Here is a 27,607-nt window from a genome sequence, read left to right as displayed (position 1 = left end):
GTCAGCAAAACCCCATTTTGTCTTTATTCCACACCCCCTTTCTTCCCATCTTTAATGGCTTAACCATTCCATTCCGATCCTAGACCACCCACCAGAAGGCGTACCTTTGACAAAATGGTAGAAGATAGAGGCCCATCATGCCTAATCGTGGGTAATTATTGTCACGGTGATTGGTCCATCAACTCGGATGTGTCCTGGGGGCTCCTGAGATTGGTAGTTGCACGTATGAACGAAAGGCAAAGGCGTTTTCTTCTTCCCCTCTTTTCATTGTGTACAGTTACCCTCTGCGTGACACACACATATGTGCCATTACACGTACCCCGTGTGTTCCAGTTCACGCTCAGCAAACACGAATACAAGTGTCAGCAAAACCCCATTTTGTCTTTATTCCACACCCCCTTTCTTCCCATCTTTAATGGCTTAACCATTCCATTCCGATCCTAGACCACCCACCAGAAGGCGTACCTTTGACAAAATGGTAGAAGATAGAGGCCCATAATGCCTAATCGTGGGTAATTATTGTCACGATGTTTTGATTAAAGACGACACCGTGATAGGAGAGTCACTGGGCGGCGCCGCCTCCTTTATCTCCGGTGTCCTTGATGTGTTTTCCATCTCCTCCACTTACATCTCTAAGGTGGGTACCGATTTTTCCTACCCTGTCACCCACCCGGCATTAATTTGCCCCTCATTCAAAACCACCGTCTTTCATGCCCATTTTTCCTCTGAGATCAAACGGGAGGAACGGGTCCTTAAACGGGTCTGTGCCTGCGACCCGATAGCTCTTGATGATCTCCCAAACTCGCATTTTAGCTTCGGGTTGGCGGTTGGTGTGGGAGGTGAAATTTTGCCGGAAACATTAGAAAAAATGCTTGATATTTGTGATATAGTATTTGTGGACATCCAGGCTTTGATTCGGGTTTTTGATTCGATCGATGGAACGGTAATGCTTGTTGATTTGAGAGAAACCGAGTTCTATCGATTGCTCCCTCGAATAAGATTCTTGAAGGCCTCGACTGATGAGGCGCCTTATGTGGATGTAGAGGAGGTGAGGAAGTGCTGCTGCTTGGTGGTAACCAATGGGAAAGAAGGGTGCATGTTGTATGAGAAGGACAAAGCACAGCAGGTTGCTCCTTTTCCAACTATTGAGGTTGATCCCACAGGCGCCGGGGATAGTTTTCTTGGGGGGCTTGTGGAGGGGTTGGGGGTGCCTGAGGCTGCATTGTTGGGGAACCTTTTTGGGTCTCTTACAGTCGGAGTCATTGGGCTTCCCAAGTTCGATTTGAAGTTATTGCAGGTTGGATGACGAACTTGTCGTACTATCTAATACATGGAAAATATCGACAATTGTGTTCGATTTGGAGTCTCTTCTCACTTGCATTGCTGTCGATATGTTTCCATGTTATCATTGGAATTTATGCTTTTGGAACAACTAACTCATGTTCTTGGTTTTATTGGATATTTTGTTAAAGCATTTGTTGGTTCATATAACTGTTCAGAAAGTCATTCCACCCGACCTTAAGGAGGCTTTTCGGTGTTGGATGCTCTGTTTTGATGGAATTGACAAAGACTAAGCTAGGACTGGTAATACCTAAATCAAATGAAAAGAGAAAGGAGTCAATAGTTGCATGTTAATTACAAAACTGCTGTTCCAGGGCAATTTGTGTTATATTCACTTGGAATGATAATGAAATTCCGTTCAGAATTTTTCTTGATCAGTGTGATCTCATAATTTTCTGAAGACTTTTAACTTAACATTTGATAGGTGGGTATTTAGTACTTCGTTTTTTAGTTTTCTCAGAAGTTGTATATTACCTTGCCAAGCACAAATTTTGGGAGTTGCACTCTATGTTTAACCTTTTGTCGTGATATCAACATTGAGGACTTGTGAGATTTTGCCATTAGATTATGAGGGCTAACACCTTGCTTCCCTAATTAGAGAATATTTTTCAGAAAAGTGAACAAGTATGTATCGTTATAACTCCCCACATAATGTCTTTTGAGGGGACAAGATAGACGTGGTTTGCTTGTATTTCGATATTGAGATGATTAATAAGAGAAATATTTATTCAAACTAATAATCTGTTGAGGTTTTCTATTGTGATCCTTATTATGAACTCCTTTTTTCTGATTGTGTCTTGTTTGTTCAGGTGTTCATTCTTTTTGCTGACTTTTTTTGGTAAACTTTTGTTTGAGGACTGTGTGTGTGAGGTGGGGATGTTGGGGAGTGGCCGTGTGGTTATCGAAGAAATCCTTGTGGCAAAAAGAATTCACCATAGCTGCAAGTGTGGGAATTCAACTGTTCATCTTGGTTTCTTTTCCTCTTTGGCATGCTATCGTCTGATTCCTTAGACATGCTATTGAAATCTTTATATATTGCTCATATACTCTTTGATTTTGAATTCCAGAGAGTTAAGGATGAAGTGCAGCAGATGAGGTTGCGATGCGCACGATGCCCTGAATGCCAAAATGGTGAATTAATGTTTATGAAGTCAATAGATCACGAGCAATTCCATAATGTACTAGGTGCAGCAGCTAAATTAACTTCCACTCATCCCACACAAGAGTGTCAATGGGACTTGCCACGTTCACCCACTGCAGAACAGTCTATCCACAGCCAGTGCAGCGGTCAACAAAAATCGATATTGAGCTCCTTCTATGAAGAAGTGATTAAATCTCCAGATGATATACTGGGACAAAATTGAAAACATCTCCTCCAAAAAACCCAAAAAAAAAAAAAAAAAAAAAAAAAAAAAAAAAAAAAAAAAAAAAAAAAAAAAAAAAAAAAAAAAACGAAATGAAAATACAACAGAAAGAAGAAAACAAGAATTGGTTGAATATACAGTACAAGTTCTCATCAGTTTTGGTTGTAGGCTTGCATTTAGAGGTGATGTTCTCATTTCTCTTTATTGAAATAATGGTTCCATTGCTAGTCAATGAGAAAATGATACACTTCTGTTTCACACTCGTTATTGTTAATTTTAATATGTTATCATGGTTCAGTTAGTTTTTCTTATTTTTATAAATATTTCATCTATTTTTCCTCCAATTCAATCTGAAATCTGTTTATTCATTATTTAGCTCTTTTTTTTTTTTTTTTGGGTCAAAAATTAGCTAAAATTGTTTCTCGCTTTCATCAAAATTAGCAAACTATTGTAACGCTCGTGTACTTTATGAACACGACAAGAAATTCTTCTCGATCAATTTAAAGTCAAATCATAGGATGATAAGAAACCTTCCCGAGATGTCCTCTCAGTGGACAAACAACAGAGCTGTATGTACAGAAACCCTTTGCATAGAATTTGATCAGATAACACACAATATGAGATGGGTGGATGATTTTTTGACATTATTTTATTACCCACGTGGGGCTCACCATGTGAGTAATCTGGTGGACTTCTGTAGTCTCCTTCCTATACCAAGGGCTTAAACCGTGGACAAATGCTTAGAAATGGACTACACGGAAGCTGTTTTTTATTAAACGACGAACATAATCAAAATTCTAAACATTTTTTTATCTTAGAATTGTCCTTTTTGGTTTCAAAGATTCAATGCAAGAAATTTTACTTACCTAGGGATGTCAACGAGCCGAAATTCAAGGCTTGGACTTGGCTCGAGTAAAATTAAGTTGGACTTTTTTTGTCCGAGCCAAACAAAAGCTCAGCTAAAAAATGAAGGATTGACCCGAGCTTTGGCTCTTTTTTTTTTTTTTTTTTTTTTTTTTTCCCCCCCTAATGCATGCTTGATGAGTAAGTCTTGTTACGATCTGTGCACTTGCGGTAGTTTTAAATCGAAAGAATTATTTTGTGAACAACCAAAAACTTATTCACGAAATAATTCTTTCGATTTAAAATTACCGCATGTGTACAGATCGTAACAAGTAATAAAGTGGATTTTTAAAAGTCCAAATATCGTTCCACAGAGATTGAGTAGTTCAATTCTATATAATCTAGTCTTAACCGAATCTAATTGAGTGAAAATATGGTCCAAATGCAAAAAGCCCTAATTTCAATTAAAAACCCTAATTTCTCAATTAGGAACCCTAATCTCGAAATTTCTCTCATTAAACAACTCAAACACTCAAGTAAATGAAATTATGCAAATTCAAAAGCTAATTTATGGAAATGAATCAAAATAAAGTCACTAGAATCACGAATCCCTGACTGAAGCTATAAAAATCCTAATTTCATAAAATCAATGACCCGATGGAAATTTGCCAATTCAATGTTCCTAAATCTATCCAACATATTCTCTCGATATATATTAGACCTATTCTTGCACACCATGAGCCTATATCTCTATGGATGATGTAAATATACAAGAATGCATGTGGTTTTTTGTGAACAATTAGAGAATTGCATAAAGTATAGGGATATATATCTATCCCCTATCGAACCCTATGTTGATTTACATCTTATCGAACATATTCCACTTCTCTCGAATGTAAAAAATAAGTCATCAACACTCACACAATCATTGACCACTAATTTTGGAAGAAAATCAATGCATATAAACCAATCAAATTGTCCAAACGAGTCTTTATATTAAAATCATGAAATATGGAATTAAAATAACAAACAATGGTTCATCGATCACCTAGTGAATTGAAAACCTCGCCTAGAATATTCATAATTACAGAATAAAAAACGAAATTAATAAATTGAAAGAATAGCACTCGTATGAAAATTTCTTGAAATCTTGAATAAAGCCTTGAAAATTCGCTTGAATTCTTATGGAATCGGCTTCAAGATCGTGTTTCTTGCCTCCAAAAGTTGTAATTTTCTTCTCCCTAGACGTTCTACCCTATTTCTGATGAATTTTGACTTTTATATCATGTCCTCACGGAGCCCCAAAAGAGTTTCAATAAAAAACGCAAGTTCAGAATTTATTTTTTATTTTTTATAGCCATGCGGCCGCATGGTGTTAAACCATGCGACCGCATGGTTCAAGTGAAATGGCCCATGGAATCCCTGCAACCTTCTGTGCGGCCGTAAGGTTGTAACTTTCAACTTTGCTGTTTTGATCCCTGAACTTCGTTTTCTCTTTTCTTGATCTTTTTCTTTCTTTCCTTTGTTCCATCATCAAATATTGACTCCTAATTGACGTTTGGGTCAATCAATTCCTTGATCACTTGCTCGGCTCATCTTTCGATTAATTGCAATTTAGTCCTTCATCTTTCACTTTTCTTCAATTCAGTCCAATATTACTTCTTTCTTCCTCCGATCGTCTTGTATCATCCTCAAGCTCATACTTGGCATATTTTCATTCTCGTTCTGCACTTTAGCTCAACTTTTCAAAATTTGCACCTTTGGTCCCCGAACTATCGCTTCGTTCCGTTTTGGTCCTTTTTCGACTCTTTTCTTCTGAATTCCATCTTTTTCATAGAAACACCTACATTTCATGAATTTAATGAGATTAAGTCACAATTCAACTACTTTGTCCATGTTTAAATCATGTTTGTGAGCTAAATAAATGTGTAAAAACACACTTATCAAATTCCCCAAACTTAAACTATTGTTTGTCCTCAAACAATGTAGTGACTTAATGCTAAACAAACATGGCTTAATAGCTTGCCGTGTCTCAGGATTGGAACTTAGTAATAATAATAGAAACAATATCAAAAGTGCGAGAATTGAATCAACATTTACTCATCAAATGCAATACTCAACGTGTGTGTGAACTCATTCCAATATATCAAGCTTATGATTAGTTTATTCCCACCATAGTGGTCAAATTTATCCTTACATCACTCGAGAGATACACAACCCCCAAATGTATTCTTTTCACTCAATTACTCTGAGGTGTATTCTAAGATTAGGAGTTTAAACAATTTTAATCTCTCTTAGTTTGGATAGATTTTACCATTACAAGTTCACATATCAACAAGTAGAGACTCTCCTTATTTTGATTGCTTCAACCTTTAGGATTAAACTAATCTACTTGACTCGCATCAAAGTTATAGTTCTATCAACCAAATGTCCAATAAGGGCTTTTTTTTTGTGTCATCTTCTCATTTGCTTTCTATATAACCCATGTAACGAGGTTTAGGCAATGACTCCCAAACCAGTTGGCTTTAGAGCACCAGGTTTTAAACCCTTGCAATCTTATTCACTCGAGTTATAAATGCTCGATAAAATGACTTTTTATCAATTTCTCCCTTTTCTTGCTTTCTATATGATTCTTGTAACGAGCTTTAGGCCGATGACTCCCAAACCATTTGGCTTTAGGGCATCAGGTTTTAACCCTTTACAGACTTACTTGCTCGAGTCATAAAGGCTTTTGAGAGAAGTGATGATTTTTCAATTTTTATTTTATGCCCCTTCTTTGTTTTTCTAGACATTTGACTTCCAAAACCATCATCAACTTAAAGCTTTCACCTATTTCTCACCTTCCGGGTCTAAACAATCCACACAGTATAATTTCTTTCATGCGCGGAGCCCCCACTTATCTCCATGTTTCCCTATAATGGCTCAACCATCTCCAAACTATCTCAAAGTGGTATTATGGGTTAATGTTATAGAGGGTTATTCTAGGTTTCTCCTAATTTATTCTAGAATTCCAATCAATAACTTAACACGTGAAGCATGAGTGGCGTGCAAAAGAATGTCAAGCAATACATCAACAAGTATTAGCAAATTAAATCCTGCACTAAATCCACAGTTTCTAGTTTATACATGTCCAATAATCACATCATAGCCGGAAAGACTACCAAACCCATACAAGCATGCAAAAGTTCATTAAGACTCACTCATCAAGCATGCATCATGCAAAGACTTGTCAAAATTAACGATAGATTGTGAATATGCAAAATAATTACATGCCGAATATTTGTTTGAAATTATGCTACCATCCCCCAAACTTATACAATACATTGTCCTCAATGTAAAATGTAAAGTTAAAATGGCAGAATTTAAAACATGGACACAACTTGGCAATAAGAGATTAACAAAACTCCCCTGATCAATTCGGTTACTGTGGTGTGAAGTTGGGACCTGCAGCATCATCTTCAGGAGGAGATAGGAGGTGAGATAGGAGTTGTCTCAGCAACTCGGACTGCTGTGCTTCCTCGGCCTGAATGACTTGAAGCCTACTTTCCATACTTCCCAAACGATCCCAAGTTTCGTTCACACGCCACTGTATGCCATCCATTCTTCCAGCGTACATGTTGAAACTACCATTCATAGTCTCTACTTCCCTTCTTGCAGCTGTGGCTTCATTCTTAGCGCCCAATGTGTAGTCTCGGGAGGAATAGAGGTCTTCTGCACTTTTTCAATAGTGGTGGTCATCGTCTCGAACCTCTGCTAGAGATTTTGTATATCCCTGCTAGTTCCAGTGGCGGTGGCAAATATCTGTCGAAGTAGCTGCGAATCCATTTCAGCTAGTTGTGGCGGGGCTTGTGGCAGGTGTATATTTTCAGCTGCTTGTCCTTCTCCCTGCTCATTATGTCTTTGCTGCTCAAGTTGGTCTTGTTCTCTTTTCCTCACCCTAGCTCGTTCCCGAGCTTCAAATGTTGTGTGCTTTATCAGTGGGGTTAATTTCTGAGGCATCTCCCCTGCCTCAACTGTAACACCGGTGGCGAGACATATCCCGCTAATCAGACTAGGGAAGATCATCGAAGACCGCCTATCTCCCCAGGTCCCCACATTTTGTATCTGGTCATAGATAAGAGTAGCTAAATCAACTTTGCATCCTCGGACTAAATGATATATGAACCCAGCAGTTTGATTCGTGAAAGTTGTTCGATGTGATATGAGTTCGATATTATGGCACATGAAGACCCAGAGGATGGCTATGGAATGTATGCTCAATTTGATGCCACTCTGCTGTGGGTAGGGGCCGAGCATTTTCTCTTCCCAAGAGAACCTCCGCCACTTCATTCCAATTGAATTGAGTGGGAATCGGGACCACATTGTCCAAATTAAGATTGTAGAAGTCATGAATGACGGCTGGGGAGAACATTATCCACTTACCTCGCACCCACGTCTGGTGTAAGTGTTCAGAATCCGAAGTCTCAATTTCACTATTGAATTTTGCATAAAATTCGAAGACTATACTTTCATAAACCGGGTGTGGCTTTTCAACAATCTTATCCCATCCACAGATTTGTATCAGATTTGTCAACTCAAAACCACGGAAGTCCTCTAACTAGACCTGTCTCTCTGGTATCATGCCCCAATGGCGTATTATGTTCTCGTATCGAGCTAATATTTCTGCATTTCGAAATCTTCATACACCTCCTATTAGCTCTCTAGTGCGGGCTGTACCGGAGGAGGAACCAACTTTTTCTTTTCCCTTTGAGGTTCTCTTCGGTGGCATCCTACAAAAGTAAGGAACAAAGTACATCAAGTTCTTGAAATAAGAAAACGATAAAGAATATCATTGACATGCAAGAATCTCCCAAACTTTCTTCAAAATGTGTACAATATTCAACATATGGAAGTCAATGTAACATCAATATTGCATTAATGAGAAAAACTAAAAACTATGGCTCTAACATGCACTTTTTGAAGATTCGACCCATGACTAAGTGACCATCTTCAGCCCCGAGCATCATCGAGAAATATTGAAATTTCCCCGGACAAGGTCCGGACATATGAAAGTACTCATTGTGGTCTAGCATATATCCAAATTTCACTACAATCGGAGGTCGTTTGGTTAGAAAAATACATGGACAAAGTTAGTAACGTGAGTTGACATGGCTTAGCAACTATGTGTTTATGTGCAACAATATGTGAGGCGAATGTGTTCTAATGAAATTCCATGAGATTTTTCGCCAATTACGCCTCACAATAACAATGTAAATCATCACACAAATGAAAAGTCCAAAATTTCAAATCATATGTCTCATTGACATTTAATCAAACACGTTGTGTGCATTGGGAATTCCTTACACATTGTTATTGATCTACACTTAGAGCTAATCCAAAAATCACAACTCAATCTCATTTCAACACTCAACCAATTCGAAAAGTTCATAAAATCAAAGAAGTACTTCAATCTTTATATAGAAAGTTAAATTTCTTACCTTGAGAGCTTTGTGTGAGATGAAAGTGGAGAATTTTGCTTCAATGTTCTTGATATTAATGCCAATGAAGAGAATAATGTGGTGCTTAGATGAAGACTGGATGCTTGTTTGATTGATTGTGCTCGTGTGAAGGTAGAATGGGGGAAAATGGGAGTGTTCGTGTGAAAGGAAAGGGGGGAAGAAATGGGGTGGTTTTGCAAGTGACAGGTTTAAAACCCGTCACTTATATACCATGCGGCCGCATGGTGTAGTTGAGGCCCCCTTTTGTTGTTTCAATAGGGGTCCATGCGACCGCATGGACAAAGCAATTTATATATATATATATATATATAACTAAGGCAAACTTACAATTATAACCCCAAACACAACTTGAAATTTAAAAATCCCTCGAAATTGGTTTTCAATTTCAAAATTGACTCGACTTGCCATATTCCGAAAAATTAAAAAAATTTGACTTGAAAGGGAATATGCTTATCGAAAACTTGGCACCAAAACCAATTCTTTACAAAATTTTTTGAAAAGCATCTCGAAAAATAAAATAAAACGAACGACTTTGAACCTCAAAATACATTACTTCACACCCAAACACCCAAAACACTTTATTTAGCCTTGACTCATGCAACTATAAGCGTGTAGTGCCTAGACTATCATGCGTGAATGATCGATGACCTAGTAAAACATACGACTTTCTAACAAATTCCTAAACTAATGCAATAAAATAAATTGAAGGATACAGTGGGTTGCCTCTCACCCAGCGCTGGTTTATAATCGATAGCTCGACTTTCCTGTGTCTTCTTCACGTTGGGTTGATGAGTTGCACAGTAGACTTCTGCTTAGGGAAGTTACAGCCCCAATAATGTTTTAGTCTTTGCCCATTAACGATGAATGTGCCTTTGGTCTCGTGACTCACTTCAATAGCCCTATATTGCATCACCTTAGTTATGGTATAGGGACCCGACCACCTTGTTCTTAGCTTTCCTAGGAAGAGTTTGAGTCTAGAATTGTATAATAACACTTTCTGGCCAACTTCAAACTCTCGCCTCTGAATGTGTAAATCATGCCATCTCTTGGTGCGCTCCATGATCAACTTTGAGTTCTTGTAAGCTTCCATTCTCAGCTCATCCAATTCATTAAGTTGCAGCAGTCGTTTTTCACCAGCAACCTTGAGATCGATATTCAACTATTTCATAGCCCAATATGCTCGGTGCTCCAACTCCAATGGTAGATGACACGCTTTCCCAAAAACCAGGCGGTATGGAGACATTCCTATTGGTGTCTTAAACGCTGTTCTGTAAGCCCACAGTGCATCATCCAACTTCTTAGACCAATCTTTTCGGGATGAGTTCACTGTAACTTTCAGTATTCTCTTTAACTGCCTGTTCGAAACTTCAACTTGTCCATTGGTTTGTGGATGATATGGAGTTGCTACTTTATGTTTCACCCCATATTTGTTCAACAGCTGCTCTAATTGACGATTTATGAAGTGTTTGCCTCCATCACTTATTATCACCCTCGGTGTACCATATCTTGTAAATATGTACTTCTTCAAGAGTTCTATTACCACTTTTGCGTCGTTGGTAGGCAATGCAACAGCTTCCACCCACTTAGAAACATAGTCAACGGCCACCAAGATATATTGATTTGAGTACGATGGGGGAAAAGATCCCATGAAGTCTATTCCCCATACATCAAATATTTTAACCTCCAAGATGTAGTTTAGTGGCATCTCATTTCTTCTTGAGATATTTTCGATTCGTTGGCATCTATCGCATCTCTTCACATACTCGAATGTGTTTCTGAATAAAGTAGGCCAATAGAAACCTGACTGTAGGATTTTTGCGACAGTCTTTGAAGCTCCAAAATGCCCAACATATGCAGAAGAGTGACAATGCTCTAGAATCTCCGGTACTTCATCTTCAGGATTGCATCTTCTGACTATCTGATCTGCGCCTCTTCTGTAGAGAATGGGATCCTCCCAAAAGTAATACTTCAACTCTGTGAAAAACTTCTTTCTTTGATGGCTAGAATACTCGGGTGGAGGAATGGACTTAGCAAAGTAGTTAACAATATCAGCGTACCATAGGAATTTTTCTACTCCAAAAATTTGCTCATCTGGAAAGATTTCATTGATATCAACTGACATCTCAGGTTCATCCCGTTCCAATCTTGATAGGTGGTCGGCTACCACATTTTCACTACCCTTCTTATCCTTGATCTCAATATCGAACTCTTGCAACAACAATATCCAGCGGATCAATCTCGGCTTAGCATCCTTCTTTGTCATAAGGTATTTTAGAGCGGCATGATCTATGTAGACGATGACCTTAGACCCAACAAGATATGATCTGAACTTGTCGAATGCATAAACCACAGCTAGCAATTCCTTCTCGGTTGTCGCATAGTTGATTTGGGCGTCGTTCAAAGTTCTACTTGCATAGTATATCACATGAAAGATTTTATTCTTTCTTTATTCCAATACCGCACCAACTGCATGATCACTCGCATTGCACATTAGCTCAAAGGGCAAATCCCAATCAGGTGACACAATCACAGGCGCTATTGTTAGTTTTTGCTTCAAAGTATTGAATGCTGTCAAACATTCCTCATTAAACTTAAAAGATACCTCTTTCATTCGCAAGTTGCACAGAGACTTAGTGATTTTGGAGAAGTCCTTTATAAACCTCCTGTAAAACCCTGCATGCTCAAGGAAGCTTCAAACTCCTTTTATTGATATAGGTGGTGGTAGTTTCTCAGTAACCTAAATTTTCACATTATCTACCTCTATCCCCTTTGCCAATACTCTATGTCCCAAGACTATTCCCTCTTGAACCATGAAATGACACTTCTCCCAGTTCAATACTAAGTTCGTTTCTCTACATCTTTGCAAAACCAAGTTTAAGTGCTCCAAACACTCATCAAATGAGGTCCCAAAGACCGAGAAGTCATCCATAAAGATTTCAATGAATTTCTCCACCATATCTGAGAAAATTGCCATCATGCATCGTTGAAATGTGGTGGGAGCGTTGTAAAGTTCAAATGGCATTCTTCGGTATGCAAAGGTACCATAGGGGCATGTGAAAGTGGTCTTCTCCTGATCATTCAGTGCCACTGGTATCTGATTATAACCTGAATACCCATCCAGAAAATAGTAGTGGGAATGACCTGCCAATCTCTCCAACATCTTATCTATAAATGGAAGAGGGAAGTGATCTTTCCTTGTAGCGGTATTTAGTTTGCGGTAATCAATGCAAACTCTCCACCCTATTACCGTCCTTGTCGGAATCAACTCATTCTTTTCATTCTGAACAACTGTAATTCCTCCTTTCTTGGGCACAACTTGCACTGGACTAGTCCATTTACTATATGATATTGGGTAGATTATTACAGCATCCAAAAGTTTGATCACCTCAGCTCTTACCACCTCCTTCATGCTTGGGTTTAGCCTCCTTTGACTTTCAACTGTTGGTCGAAAATTCTTCTCCATGAGAATTTTATGCATAGATAAGGAAGGGCTGATCCCTTTGATATCTGGTATGGTCCACCCAATTGCTTGCTTGTTATCTCTAAGCACCCTAAGCAGTTTTTCCTCCTCCACTTCACTAACCATGTTTGAAATTATCACTGGAAGTGTATTAGACTCCCCTAAATATGCATATCTTAGGAGTGGGAGTAGCTGCTTAAGTTCCAACTTTGGTGGCTTCAGAATAGATGGCTGTGATTTCTCAGGCCCTGTCCCAAGCTCCTCAAAGTATCGTTTCCACGTGTAAGGTGGGTTAGACTCCAAAAATCTTGCACACATTTCTATGTCCATAGAATCAGATTTTGTGGATTAAGAATGTACAGTGCAGGCCTCCAATGCATCCGATGGATTTTGTAGTGTAAATGACTCTTCAATCATTTTATCGATCATGTCAACCTTGAAACAGCTGTCAGTCTCTATTGATAGTTTCATAGCCTTGAAGACATTGAATGAAACCTGTTCTTCTCCCAATCTCAGTATCAACTGTCCATTCTGAACGTCGATCAAAGCTCTGCCTGTGGCCAAGAATGGTCTGCCCAATATTAAAGGAACATCTTTATCTTCTTCCATATCCAGAATCAGAAAATCTGCTGGGAATATGAACTTCTCCACTTTAACCAATACGTCTTCAATTATTCCTCGTGGATGTGTCAATGATCTGTCAGTCGGCTGTAAGGTCACCGTGGTAACTTTAGCTTTTCCCAATCCCAATTTCCTGAAAACAAACAATGGCATTAAGTTAATACTTGCACCAAGATCACATAAAGTTTTATCAAAATAAACTTCACCAATGGTACAAGGAACAGTGAAACTCCCTGGATCTTTTAATTTTGGCGGGAGCTTTTTCTGAATCCTAGCACTGCACTCCTCTATTAGCATAACTGTCTCGTGATCTCCTAGCTTCCTTTTGTTTGATAGGATGTCCTTCAGGATTTTTGCATAGCTAGGCATCTGAACTAGTGCTTTAGCGAATGGAATGTTGATATGGAGCTTCTTAAAGATTTCGAGAAACTTCTTGTATTGCTGCTCCATCTTTTGCTTCTTCAACCTCTGTGGAAACGGTATGGGTAGCTCATATGGGTTCACAGTTGCAGTCTCTTTATCTCTTGAGTTTCCTTTATTTTGCACTCGGTGTTGGCTCTTTTGTATGCTCTTCTTACTCCAAAGTCTCTTATACTTCAGGAGACGTCTCTTCTCTGTCTGCCTCGGGGTTAATCACTTGTCTCTCAAGTAATTGCACTCCTCTTCTCGTTGTTATAGCCTTTGCATGCTCTTTCGGATTGACTTCTGTGTTACTTGGCAAGCTGCCTGGTGCTCTACCTATTAATGCAACTGCCATCTGTCCCGTCTGAGTTTTCAAATTCTTTATGGATGCATTCTGGTCCTGAAGAGTGGCTTCTGTCTTCTTCATGAATTGGTTGTTCGCCTCCATATATTGGTTGGTCTGTTCCATGAATTTGTCGAACATTTCTTCCAATTGAGGCTTCTTCTCTTGCTGTTGATATTGCCCCTGTGGCCTATTCTGATTTTGGTTGCTCCAAGAAAAGTTGGAGTGCTTTTTTCAGCTTGGGTTGTAGGTCTCTCCATACGTGTTATTCTGCTGGCGTTGTCCCCATTGAGCAAAATTTGCTTGCTCTTTTCCTTGTGCCAAAATTGGACATTCTGCTGTCACATGCTCAGCTCCACATTCCTCACAATTTGCCTTCTTTGTCTGCGCTGCGTTAGGTGACTGAGTCATGTTTTCCACCTTGTGAAATAAGGAATCAATCTTAGTGGATAACGCTGAATATACATCCACTTCATAAACTCCTGGTGTCTTCTTTGGTACTGCTCGTTCCATGGTCCACATTGTTGAAGTCGTAGCCATTGTCTCATATAACTTCAATGCTTCGTCAATTGTTTTCGTGGACAATGACCCATTAGTCGAAGAGTCCACCATGCTCTTGAAAGCTAGAAGTAGCCCCGCATAGAAATATTGGACCTGAAGTCCCTTGCTAATCCCGTGGTGTGGACACTTCCTTAGTAAATTTTTGAATCTGTTCCAAGCCTCATCGAAATTCTCAGATTCACCTTGCCTGAAAATAAATATGTCGTGCTTTAGCTTTGCTATCTTGGCCGGTGGGAAAAACTTAGTACAGAACTTCTGAGCTAGGTCATTCCAGGTAATAATGCTGGCTATCGGCTGAGAATCAAGTCATTCAATCGCCTTGTCCCGCAAAGTATGTGGAAACAGTCTTAATCTTATGGCGTCGTCAGAGATTCCTTGATATCTGAAGTGCTGGCACATCTCTAAGAAACGCGAGACATGCGTGTGCGGATTCTCTTCAATTCTTCCATAAAACTGATGTCCATTCTGGAATAGTTGTATCACATTTGTCTTCAACTGGAAATTTGGCTGCCCGAACGGTGGATATATAATGCTGGACTGGCTTTGAATGATTTGAGGGGTCGCGAACTCTCCAACGAGCATGTTTCCTTCATCTTCTTCCCCTCTTTCATTGGCTTGTACAACAGGATTGTGTTGTACATTCTCCATCTGATTTTTCGCTGCTCTGTTTTCTCTCTACCTTCTTCTTAAGCTTCGTTCGATCTCTGGATTGGCTGGGAGTAGATCTCCTTCAGCAGATCTTGTCATACACTTCTACAAGAGAATTCATTTTAAACACTTAAATAACTAAAATAAGCACTTAAGTAATAAAACTAAATAAGCAATAAAATAAAATTAACTAAAATAAAATTAACAATAAAAAGTTCAAATTAGTGCTAAATTCAATAAAATTAAACGAATACTCAATCCCCGGCAACGGCGCCAAAAACTTGTTCACGAAATTATTCTTTCGATTTAAAACTATCGCAAGTGTACAAATCGTGACAAGTAATAAAGTGGATTTTTAAAAGTCCGAATATCATCCCACAGAGATTGAGTAGTTCAATTCTATATAATCTAGCCTTAACCGAATCTAATTGAGTGAAAATATGGTCCAAATGCAAAAAGCCCTAATTTTAATTAAAAATCCTAATTTCTCAATTAGGAACCCTAATCTAGAAATTTCTCTAATTAAACGACTCAAACACTCAAGTAAATGAAATTATGCAAATTCAAAAGCTAATTTATGGAAATGAATCAAAATAAAGTCACTAGGATCACGAATCCCCAATTGAAGTTATAAAAACCCTAATTTCATAAAATCAATGACCCGATGAAAATTTGCCAATTCAATGTTCCTAAATCTATCCAACATATTCTCTCGATATATATTAGACATATTCTTGCACACCACCAGCCTATATCTCTATGGATGATGCAAATATACAAGAATACATGTGATTTTGTGAACAATTAGAGAATTGCATAAAGTATGGGAATATATCTCTATCCCCTATCGGACCCTATGTTGATTTACACCTTATCGAACCTATTCCACTTCTCTCGAATGTAAAAAGTAAGTCATCAACACTCACACAATCATTGACCACTAATTGCGGAAGAAAATCAATGCATATAAACCAATCAAATTGTCCAAACGAGTCTTTATATTAAAATCATGAAATATGGAATTAAAATAACAAACAATGGTTCATCGATCACCTAGTGAATTGAAAACCTCGCCTAGAATATTCATAATTACAGAATAAAAAATGAAATTAATAAATTGAAAGAATAGCACCTGTATGAAAATTTCTTGAAATTTTGAATAAAGCCTTGAAAACCCGCTTGAATTCTTGTGGAATTGGCTTCAAGACCGTGTTTCTTGCCTCCAAAAGTTGTAATTTTCTTCTCCTTGGACGTTCTACCCTATTTTTGATGATTTTGGCTTTTATATCATGTTCTCACGAAGTCCCGAGAGAGTTTCAATCAAAAACGCAAGTTCAGAATTTATTTTTTTTTATAGCCATGCGGCCGCATGGTGTTAAACCATGCGACCGCATGGTTCAAGTGAAATGGCCCATGGAATCCCTGCAACCTTCTGTGCGGCCGCATGGCATAGTTCTGTGCGGCCATAAGGTTGTAACTTTCAACTTTGCTGTTTTGATCCCTGAACTTCGTTTTCTCTTTTCTTGATCTTTTTCTTTTTTTCCTTTGTTCCATCATCAAATATTGACTCCTAATTGACGTTTGGGTCAATCAATTCCTTGATCACTTGCTCGGCTCATTTTTTGATTAATTGCAATTTAGTCCTTCATCTTTCACTTTTCTTCAATTCAGTCCAATATTACTTCTTTCTTCCTCGGATCGTCTTGTATCGTCCTCAAGCTCATACTTGGCATATTTGCATTCTCGTTCTGTACTTTAGCTCAACTTTCCAATATTTGCACCTTTGGTCCCCGAACTATCGCTTTGTTTCGTTTTGATCCTTTTTCTGCTCTTTTCTTCTGAATTCCATCTTTTTCATAGAAACGCCTACATTGCATGAATTTAACGAGATTAAGTCACAATTCAACTACTTTGTCCATGTTTAAGTCATGTGTGTGAGCTAAATAAATGTGTAACACACTTATCATGGGGTTCGGCCCAAGCTTGGGCTCAGTTCCATAAAGGCTTGATCCAAACTTTGGCTCTTTTTTTTTTTTTCTTTTCTTTTCTTTTTTGCGTCGGCCCACAAGTTACACGGGCTGGCATACGCTCAGTCCGATATCCCAAGATGGGGTTCGGCCCAAACTTGGGCTCGATTCCATTGAGGCTTTTCTGGGCCGAGCAACAAGCTGCCCAAATCGATGAACCAAATTGATATCGCTAACCTTACCAACGCAAGAGTAGTGAGGGAAGAAAATATAGTCGTTCTTAGGACTCACTACAATTTATAAAAGTTTTATTTGCAGTTACTAAACTTTCAATAAAATTTTAATTGGATCATCAAACTTTAATATCAGCTGAGTAGCTGAACTTCAAGTTTATTTCAATAGGGTTACTGAATTTCAATTTAGTTTTAAAAATTATCATTCTAACACAAGTCATACTACAACGAATGTTCCACGTAATTATTTTGTTGTATACCAATTTATCACTAAGTGAGCTCATAAAAGTGTTGAAATTCAAAAACACATCTCTTAACTATTTAAAGACATGGCTATAATTTTTATTTTATTATTTTCACTTTCATGGTGCCACGTAGCCATTACATGAAAGATTAGCCAGGGCTTCTTCCTCGAGTCTTGTCATGATCGTGCACTCGATGAAAAAGCTTTACTAGCGGCATTGCCAAGGCATGAAGGTGGATTGAATCCAATCCCATCCAGCATAGGCGGGTAGAGTTCACCCATTCGATAGCGAGGGGATAATGAAGATCATCGGTAGTTCGTAAATCTGGGTGCTGCAAGTGATATTGAAGTGGGAGGACGAATTGTCAGTTATGGTATAATTACCAGCTAAGCATTTGTTGACATTTTCGGGAAATTTGGTAATGAAATGAATTTGGAATAAATTGAAGTTTAGTTGGTCAATTGAGACAAATTAAAATTAAGTGACCCAATTAAAATTTAGCGATCACGGATGAAATTTATTTTAAATCTTACACTTTTTGTAAAGACGAGAGCTTGCTAGTCTTAACTAGTGATTTTCTTTTTCCAACATGTCAAAGGAAATATTTATTAAATGGCCCACATTATTTATATCATTCGCTCCACTGGAGTTTAATAGTATTATTCAGTGTTCTAAAAAGTTTTTCTAGGCACGACGTTGGAGTGAAACACCAAGGCTTGGCAATGAGCGCCTAGTGCGGTTTATTAAATTTTTTTTTTTCCATTTTATGAAAGTCTTTTTTTTTTTTTAAACTTTTGAATGATTTTTTCTGTACAAAATCCAAAAATGAAAACACGCTAAGAAAATTCAAGACTAGAACCTTTGAAAAAGAGTTTAACTTTTGTATTTCAAAAACTTAAAAATTGCTTGATTAACTAATTTTAGGAATTATTAAGTAAACATAGCATTTTATAATTTTAGATGTTTAGTATGCATTATTTTAATTATTAAATAATTTTATATATGATTAAAAACTGAATAATATTGAAAATAAGAAAATATATTTTTCTGCCTAGACCTCTCATATGGTCACCTAGCTTGAAACTTGACCTTTACATTTTACACTTTTTAAAACACTGATATTATTCATTTATCATCAATAGTTATCATAACCGTATTTAGTTGACAATAAATGATAAATATAATAAAATTGATCTTATATCTATATATTTTATGAACATAAATTCAATGTTTCTATGTTTCATCATTTGTCATTGCGACCCTCTTCCCTAAACTTTGGTCAACAACTCCTTGGTGCAAGAGCCAAGAGCCATAGTCACGCGGATAAGTTGTTGGTCTAGCATCAATCTTTTTCACTTGTGGTGGATCACAGATACTCTAAATTACTTCAATATTTTACTAAAGAATGCACAGAAATCCCACAGCCAAATGGTTCAACAGTAAAAAAAAAAAAAAAAAAAAAAAAAACAAAAAAAAGATTGAATAATATTGAAAATAAGAAAAAATATTTTTCTGCCTAGACCTCTCATATGGTCGCCTAGCTTGAAACTTGACCTTTACATTTTACACTTTTTAAAACACTGATATTTTGCATTTATCATCAATAGTTATCATAACCGTATTTAGTTGACAATAAATGATAAATATAATAAAATTGATCTTATATCTATATATTTTATGAACGTATCATCCAATGTTTCTATGTTTCATTATTTGTCATTGCGACCCTCTTCCCTAAACTTTGGTCAACAACTCCTTGGTGCAAGAGCCAAGAGCCATAGTCACGCGTATAAGTTGTTGGTCTAGCATCAATCTTTTTCACTTGTTGTGGATCACAGATACTATAAATTACTTCAATATTTTGGATCACAGACACTCTAAACTCCCGTTTGGCTTCCTTTATTTCTCATTAAATTAAATTAAAATTTTCTCTCTCCTATTTTTAACCACACAATCTTCAATAAAATAATATTACGCGTAAACAAAAAACTTTTCTTTTCTTTTCTTTTCAACCACTCATTTTTAAAAAAACAGTATTCAAAACATTATAATCTCCAAATAATGGGACTCAAACTGGAGCTTACTTCAATATTTTACTAAAGAATGCACAGAAATCCCACAGCCAAATGGTTCAACAGTTAAAAAAAAACTAATATACGATTGCAAGCATAAAAAATAGTAAAGCCCATATTTTAAAATTCTCAATTTTGTCATCAATCAAGACTAGTATGAAAAAAGAGGAGGAAGAACAAGACTACTTTAACATCATTCCATTTGTAATGAAAGTAACAACATTGGAAACAAGAAAACATAAATTATCGTCTTTAATAGTTTCACAGTGTCGTCATGAAATCAATACTAAGACAGTCGATGAAGAAACTTGGATAGTTTTCCTCACACAAGCGGGATTTAGTCATTTAGAACAGAAAACTAGAGAATCAACCAACACATCTACATATTCACCGGCTTTTCCTTGAAATAGATTTCTGCATCTGTTCAAATAAATGATCTCAGCATGCGCTGCTGCCTTAACAAACCTAAAACCACAGATAAGAAAACCTCCATCAGTACTGAAGAACGTTAGAAAATTGAAGCAATTTGTCAAAAGTGTTAACTGTACGTAGAAAAGTGCGATATTATACTTAATTTCAAGTAATAAAGAGAAATAAAACCAAGCTGAATCAGGTTATATTTTGGATGAAAACTCAAAACTGTGAACTGAGTCACACTGTCGTCTACTGTGGCATTGAAATATGAATGAGACACTTGATGCGCCATTCAAGTCGAAAGATGCGTAGATTAAACATCAATTCTAACAACTAATCTGTAAAGTGACAAAAGCTCACAATTGGAGCATACAGTTTATGACTAAGCAATAAGAAACATTGCTAGTCATCATGTTTCGGACACAATATTTGGGCTACTCCATTAAATTAAATGCCAAATCAGAGATGCTTTGCCTAAAAAGAACTGGTAACACTACAAATGACCTTTATCCTGCTAAATATCCCAAATGCAACAAACTCTGTCACTGAAAGTAATATTAAGCAGATCAAGAAATCCGTATGACCACGCCTCAATAAACCTATGCAGCATAAAAACTCTTTTGTGACTAATTTATTAGTCCCTTCACAAATAAAAAATCTTAGGTGTCTTTTGCTTATCCATTCAATTCTAATCTTGTTTAGGGGATTCTAGCCTTATGGCATACTAAACAGAATATTTGTAATAAAAAAGTCCTTTATAAGCAAATATTAGGACTTCCTTAAGCCAATGAGAACTCGTTAATGTCCCAATTATCATACTTCCATATTAAAAAATGGAGATAAAATGTAAACTAACTCGTGTATGGGAGACATGTTTCAAACAAATATATTCTTTCAACATATTTAAATGGGCATTGGGTATATAAATAAACAAGAAGATAAACCTTAAAAGCGAAACCTATTCAAATTCTATGGCATGGCATGAGTGAGAAACCAATTGCAAATATTTTAAACTTAATTCAAACAAGCTGTGTCTCCAATAGTATGAGGTAGCTTATCTGGGAATCTATAGGAAGACATGTCCCCGCCATGGTATAGCAAAATTTTCATACTTGAAGAAATGATACAGAAAAGTATCCAAATATAATTTTAAAAAAAAAAATAGAGTGGAGATTAAATTACAAAGTATTCCATACATCTGAGATGCAAATTCAAATTCTAAATTCAAAGGGGAATGGCTCGACTGATAAATGGATAACAAGATACTCCTAAAATTTGAGATAACACTTCAAGTTTCGAGTTACACAGTTTCTCCAGACCTTAAACTTAAAGCAAGTGAAGTAGAACATCATTTGTCACGGGGCAATAGTTACAATTTAGGCATAAATGATACAAAAAATACCTCAACTTTGAGCTGGATCCTCAACATGTGAAGTAGAGTTCCCTACCCCACCCAAGTGCAAGTCTCTGCTCTGGTCTGGAACAACCCAAGATGTGGGATTGACTGCAACATAAAAATTAAATTTACTCCTATCAAGCCTAACTAGGATCTGAATATGTAAGATACAAAATGCCGCTGAGAATAAATAATGAAGTATGTAAATATAAAAGCAAAGATGAATCTAGTTAGAAATCTTATTTCGTCAGCATCAAACGTCAAACCTGGCATCATAGTGTCACCATGCAAAGTAATAGAACGAGCATGACGCTTCCGCACGTAATTTTCCTCCAAAGGTGATGGAATTTGAAATGAAAACTGCGATGCTGTTAAACCTGGGTATTCTGGATGTTCGATCAGGTAACTGAAGAGAAACCATTGTAAAAGGCTTAAAATAAAAATAAAAATAAAAATAAAAAATACAAAGAAAAGATTCTAACATTTAAATACAGATCCACTAGCAATTATTCATTCATTTAAACTCAATTTTGTCATCAATCAAGACTGGTATGAAAAAAGAGGAGGAAGAAGAAGACTACTTTAACATCATTCCATTTGTTATGAAAGTAACAACATTGGAAACAAGAAAACATAAATTATCGTCTGTAATAGTTTCACAGTGTCGTCGTGAAATCAATACTAAGACAGTCGATGAAGAAACTTGGATAGTTTTCCTCACATAAGCGGGATTTAGTCATTTAGAACAGAAAACTAGAGAATCAACCAACACATCTATATATTCACAGGCTTTTCCTTGAAATAGATTTCTGCATCAGTTCAAATAAATGATCTCAGCATGCGCTGCTGCCTTCACAAACCTAAAACCACAGATAAGAAACCTCCATCAATACTGAAGAACGTTAGAAAATTGAAGCAATTTGTCAAAAGTGTTAACTGTACGTAGAAAAGCGCGATATTATACTTAATTTCAAGTAATAAAGAGAAATAAAACCAGGCTGAATCAGGTTATATTTTGGATGAAAACTCAAAACTGTGAACTGAGTCACACTGTCGTCTACTGTGGCATTGAAATATGATTGAGACACTTGATGCACCATTCAAGTCAAAGATGCGTAGATTAAACATCAATTCTAACAACTAAAAGTGACAAAAGCTCACAACTGGAGCATACAGTTTATGACTAAGCAATAAGAAACGTTGCTAGTCATCATGTTTCGTACACAATATTTGGGCTACTCTATTAAATTAATGCCAAATCAGAGATGCTTTGCCTAAAAAGAACTGGTAACACTACCAATGACCTTTATCCTGCTAAATATCCCAAATGCAACAAACTCTGTCACTGAAAGTAATATTAAGCAGATCAAGAAATCCGTATGACCACGCCTCAATAAACCTATACAGCATAAAAACTCTTTTGTGACTAATTTATTAGTCCCTTTACAAATAAAAAATCTTAGGTGTCTTTTGCTTATCAATTCAATTCTAATCTTGTTTAGGGGATTCTAGCCTTATGGCATACTAAACAGAATATTTGTAATAAAAAAAGTCCTTTATAAGCAAATATTAGGACTTTCTTAAGCCAATGAGAACTCGTTAATGTCCCAATTATCATACTTCCATATTAAAAAATGGAGATAAAATGTAAACTAACTCGTGTATGGGAGACATGTTTCAAACAAATATATTCTTTAAACATATTTAAATGGGCATTGGGTATATAAATAAACAAGAAGATAAACCTTAAAAGCGAAACCTATTCAAATTCTATGGCATGGCATGAGTGACAAACCAATTGCAAATATTATAAACTTAATTCAAACAAGCTGTGTCTCCAATAGTATGAGGTAGCTTATCTGGGAATCTATAGGAAGACATGTCTCCGTCATGGTATAGCAAAATTTTCATACTTGAAGAAATGATACAGAAAAGTATCCAAATATAATTTAAAAAAAAAAAATAGAGTGGAGAATAAATTACAAAGTATTCCATACATCTGAGATGCAAATTCGAATTCTAAATTCAAAGGGGAATGGCACGACTGATAAATGGATAACAAGATACTCCTAAAATTTGAGATAACACTTCAAGTTTCAAGTTACACAGTTTCTCCAGACCTTAAACTTAAAGCAAGTGAAGTAGAACATCATTTGTCACAGGGCAGTAGTTACAATTTAGGCATAAATGATACAAAAAATACCTCAACTTTGAGCAGGATCCTCAACATGTGAAGTAGAGTTCCCTACCCCACCCAAGTGCAAGTCTCTGCTCTGGTCTGGAACAACCCAAGATGTGGGATTGACTGCAACATAAAAATTAAATTTACTCCTATCAAGCCTAACTAGCATCTGAATATGTAAGATACAAAATGCCGCTGAGAATAAATAATGAAGTATGTAAATATAAAAGCAAAGATGAATCTAGTTAGAAATCTTATTTCGTCAGCATCAAACGTCAAACCTGGCATCATAGCGTCACCATGCAAAGTAATAGAACGAGCATGACGCTTCCGCACGTAATTTTCCTCCAAAGGTGATGGAATTTGAAATGAAAACTGTGATGCTGTTAAACCTGGGTATTCTGGATGTTCGATCAGGTAACTGAAGAGAAACCATTGTAAAAGGCTTAAAATAAAAATAAAAATAAAAAATACAAAGAAAAGATTCTAACATTTAAATACAGATCCACTAGCAATTATTCATTCATTTAAAATTACTGCATAAAGAACCTAAGCAGTTGTAAATGACCTTAAAATAAAAACTGTACCTCTGAACTTCCGTCATTGATCGTAATCGCTTGCTTGATGGTGTAACATAATAGCTGTTAAGAAAAATGATAGCACCCAATTAAAGTCGGAATGACGTTTCCATTGCTCAAAGCCTTTAAAGTAATTCTAAATGAAGGAACAAACAATAAATGGCATCACATACGTACACATCAGCAAATTTAGTGCCTCCTTTAGCTCTGATTCGTAAAATCCGTTGCCAACCAGGAGGAGGTTGAGGAATACTGGGTTTGTCTATTGCCCAACGCCAATTTCCATCTTGCATAACATCTGGTTCATCATTACAACTTAAGTCAGAGCGCCATTCACGTGCCGTTTCACAAAAAAAGGGTTGTTCTGCTAGCCTTTCTCGTATCTCCTCGTACTTCTCCTTTGTGGGAATGAACCTCCATTTAGAGCATCTTTCACACTGAACAGTATAAGCTGCTATAGAATCCCAAACCCTTTTTGATGTCTTCTTTGAGAAGGAAGTTTTATTTCCAATGGCAGCATTTGATCGATTTGGTTTTCCTTCCATTTCTTTTAAGGACTGTGAATATCAATAGGAACCTTTCTTAACATTACTATTGTGACAATCTTGCACTTCTTTAGGGGATCAATGCCCAACACTCATTGAAATAAAGCCAAACAAGAACACAAATTACAAGCCAAAAGTTATCAAATGGCAATCCTGTCCAAGAAACTCATAGTAACCTAAGAAGCATGGATATAGACGCACAACACAGACACGATGCGAACACGACAACACTTAATTTTTCTATAAAAAATAAGATACAAACAAATCAGGAACACATCAATTTAAATTCTTTAAAATTTTAAATTCATATTTTATATCTTTATTTTACGCTTTTAATGTAGGATAAGGCAAATTATATGTCAAATAGTTGCCTAAGGAACGTCCGTAAAGTATCCCTTGGCTTTAGAAACAAAAAGTTTATAAAAAATAGGACATGACATGTGGCTTGTCCAAACAATGTCATAGAGTCTAAGGAGCATTGGTCTCCAATGCAACACAATATGTGTTGAATACAGACACGTGTCCCAGTAGGAGGGTCCATGCTTCATAGATAGTAATTCAGCAATATGAAGCAAAAGAATATAACTTGTTTCAAATCTTATCACGAGCGTCCATGTAGAAAGAAACTATATAAGAATTCCATAGAAAAGGCACAACACTCTGAATAAGAACCGCCACCATCGAGTAATCTCATAAATTAAAGTTAAGCAAAAAATTGGTTAGCATACTCAGTTCATATTTATGTTGCACAGACGCAGATATGGCAACCCACAAGCCCAAAAAAAAGACAACAATTCTTGAAAATCATGAATAGAAAACAACTAGCTCATGTATTTGATAGGCCTTTAGCAACAATGAATGATTAAAATCTAGGATGTGCGTACTTAACTCTTCTTTGATGAGAAGAAACAAATATCTAATATAGTCTCCACTTGTATACCGTGTATATTATTGTGTGCATCATCAAGACCAGTCAAAAAACAATAGCAAGACTACTAAGTCATATTAATAAATAAATCATAACATTAGCCCCTTTTTCATCACCTTTGCAATGTTACGATGCACATAATATCTTACGTGGATGATCTCTAATTTTGTTTCGTAGTTTTATTATATGTAACGAAGGACTAGGGAAGTGTATTTATTATTTTTCCTCATTTCTTATTTATTGGGCATTTTTTGACTTGTTAGGTACGTGTCCATATAGTGCCAAACAATTGGTCTGGTGTATGATTATTAGACACGGAAAGGACATATTCCTATAAGTTTTCATGCTAAATTACATCATAATATTTCGGGAAAAAGGAAGGACGACATTGATAAGTTTCTAAAACACAACAACCAAATCTAAAACACTTACGTGGCCCAATTTATTTATCATGAGAAACCTCGAATAATGCCGTGACAGTTCAAAATAATATTTTGCATCATTAAAGGTCACAAAGCCTTGTTCACTAACCAAAAAACAACATAAAATATACATGCACATACTATAGTAGCACGACTTAAGTTGCTCTATTACATGCAATTGCAGTCTACGTTAAAGTTAAGGATGCCTCTATCAACAAACATTACACAATCTCACAAGCCAGACAATAGTAAAAGTTTACCAGCGATAAGCTTTGAACTTTTACGATATTGTACCAATCTACTTGGCCTGACGTGAATAGCATGGAGTAAATGAAATTTAAAGTCGAGGATGTGTTGTCATTTTTTTTTCATTTTGCCGCCCAAGCACACGAGAACAAGTATCAAATGTCCAACCTAATATGAAGTGTCCAAAAACAAAAGAACCGGGCCTAAACATAAAAATACTGTCAAGACACACAAGACAGAGAAATATATAGTTGAAAAAAACCATCAGCGAGTAGTCCTTCGCACAGAAAACATATATGTGACACGTCAAATTTCAAATAGATACACTCAAATTTGAGCCTAACAATGAAGCACTGAGAAGACACAAATTACACGAATATATAAGTGAAAAGAAAAAGCAAAATTCACTAGCAAATAACTCATATCAAAACCAGAAAATTAAAGGGAAAAATCATTTGTCTGAAAGATGAAATTATCGATTATTTTTTAATGCTGAAAGAAGAACGTGCAAATCACACTTAACTCATGTTTAAAATCGACGAGAAAAAAATAATAATAATCGGGCACAAAATTTACGGGCATGCATGTCATCCGGGACTGTTCTATGATATATATCGGCAATTGAATTAAACAGGATCTTGATTCGCAGATCCGCACAACACATTCATTTAAAACAATTGTAGAAGACCATATACAACATCTACTTATGCACACAATAATATACACGCATAAAAAGTGAGTGAGAGTATAAGAGAATGCGAAATTGTCATCGGTAATACCTCTAATCGACCGGGGAAAATCAACTGATAGCGAGTGACAAAGAAGGTAGCTTCTTCAGAGTTGCAAGAGGAAGGTGACGTCTATCTGTATACTGTAAAATAAGGAAAAAGATGGGGGATTTTCGGTAAATTAAAAATATAGATATTTGATTTGCCATATAAAAACAAAAATATGATATTCATGTCAATAAAAGAATGTGGAGGCTTTTTTTTTTTTAAAGGTAAAAGATTATAATATTTCACCCCTTTTTGATGTACTTTTTTCAGAGGGATTTGTGAAAATTGATTTCTCTTTTTCATTTTTTGAAAAGAATATGGAGTTAAAAAGAACCGAATACCAATGGGAATTTTAAAAATGGAACCATTAGTTCCATAGCTAACTCTAGAACCGAACCAATCGGTTCCGATTCGGTCCGATCCGGTTATTTACGTTAAAAATGTCAAAATAAAATATTCACTAATAAAAACTCTTAAAATGCTACCAACGTAATACTTTTAACAAAATATAGAAGAATCGAA

The 27,607-nt window shown here is 36.4% G+C and overlaps 2 protein-coding genes and 1 long non-coding RNA gene across 6 annotated transcripts; 1 reads left to right on the top strand and 2 right to left on the bottom strand.

Annotated features, from left to right (window-relative positions):
- Positions 1 to 231: 231 nt before the first annotated feature.
- LOC111366147 (inositol 3-kinase-like) lies at positions 232 to 3,006 on the top strand. Of its 4 annotated transcripts, none has more exons than XR_002697583.1 (3): positions 232 to 1,297; positions 2,151 to 2,287; positions 2,409 to 2,500. XR_002697583.1 is itself a non-coding variant. In XM_022986832.1 (3 exons), the coding sequence occupies exons 2-3, from the start codon at positions 947 to 949 to the stop codon at positions 2,703 to 2,705; spliced, it is 648 nt and encodes a 215-aa protein (XP_022842600.1). In that variant the 5' UTR covers positions 232 to 637; positions 908 to 946; the 3' UTR covers positions 2,706 to 3,006. The 4 variants fall into 4 exon arrangements, 3 of the variants coding, with proteins under 3 accessions (XP_022842600.1, XP_022842601.1, XP_022842599.1); XM_022986832.1 differs by lacking the exon at positions 2,151 to 2,287 and having other exon boundaries at positions 232 to 637; positions 908 to 1,297; positions 2,409 to 3,006; XM_022986833.1 differs by having other exon boundaries at positions 2,151 to 2,541.
- A 16,738-nt stretch (positions 3,007 to 19,744) lies between these two features.
- On the bottom strand, positions 19,745 to 21,810 carry LOC111366146. The gene is made up of 3 exons (XR_002697582.1): positions 21,675 to 21,810; positions 21,415 to 21,516; positions 19,745 to 20,063 (listed from the first exon to the last, which is right to left on the bottom strand). It is a non-coding gene; the product is annotated as an uncharacterized LOC111366146 (long non-coding RNA).
- Positions 21,811 to 21,986: 176 nt separating this feature from the next.
- LOC111366145 (methyl-CpG-binding domain-containing protein 2-like) lies at positions 21,987 to 27,200 on the bottom strand. The gene is made up of 6 exons (XM_022986830.1): positions 27,089 to 27,200; positions 24,346 to 24,725; positions 24,178 to 24,231; positions 23,872 to 24,011; positions 23,612 to 23,713; positions 21,987 to 22,268 (listed from the first exon to the last, which is right to left on the bottom strand). Exons 2-5 carry the CDS (start codon positions 24,711 to 24,713, stop codon positions 23,613 to 23,615), a joined length of 663 nt encoding a protein of 220 aa, XP_022842598.1. The 5' UTR covers positions 24,714 to 24,725; positions 27,089 to 27,200; the 3' UTR covers positions 21,987 to 22,268; position 23,612.
- Positions 27,201 to 27,607: the final 407 nt, after the last annotated feature.

The sequence above is a fragment of the Olea europaea genome, chromosome 17 (genome assembly GCF_002742605.1).
Source record: "Olea europaea var. sylvestris chromosome 17, O_europaea_v1, whole genome shotgun sequence".
Classification (NCBI taxonomy): Eukaryota; Viridiplantae; Streptophyta; class Magnoliopsida; order Lamiales; family Oleaceae; genus Olea; species Olea europaea.
This window is presented reverse-complemented; position numbering and strand designations above follow the sequence as displayed.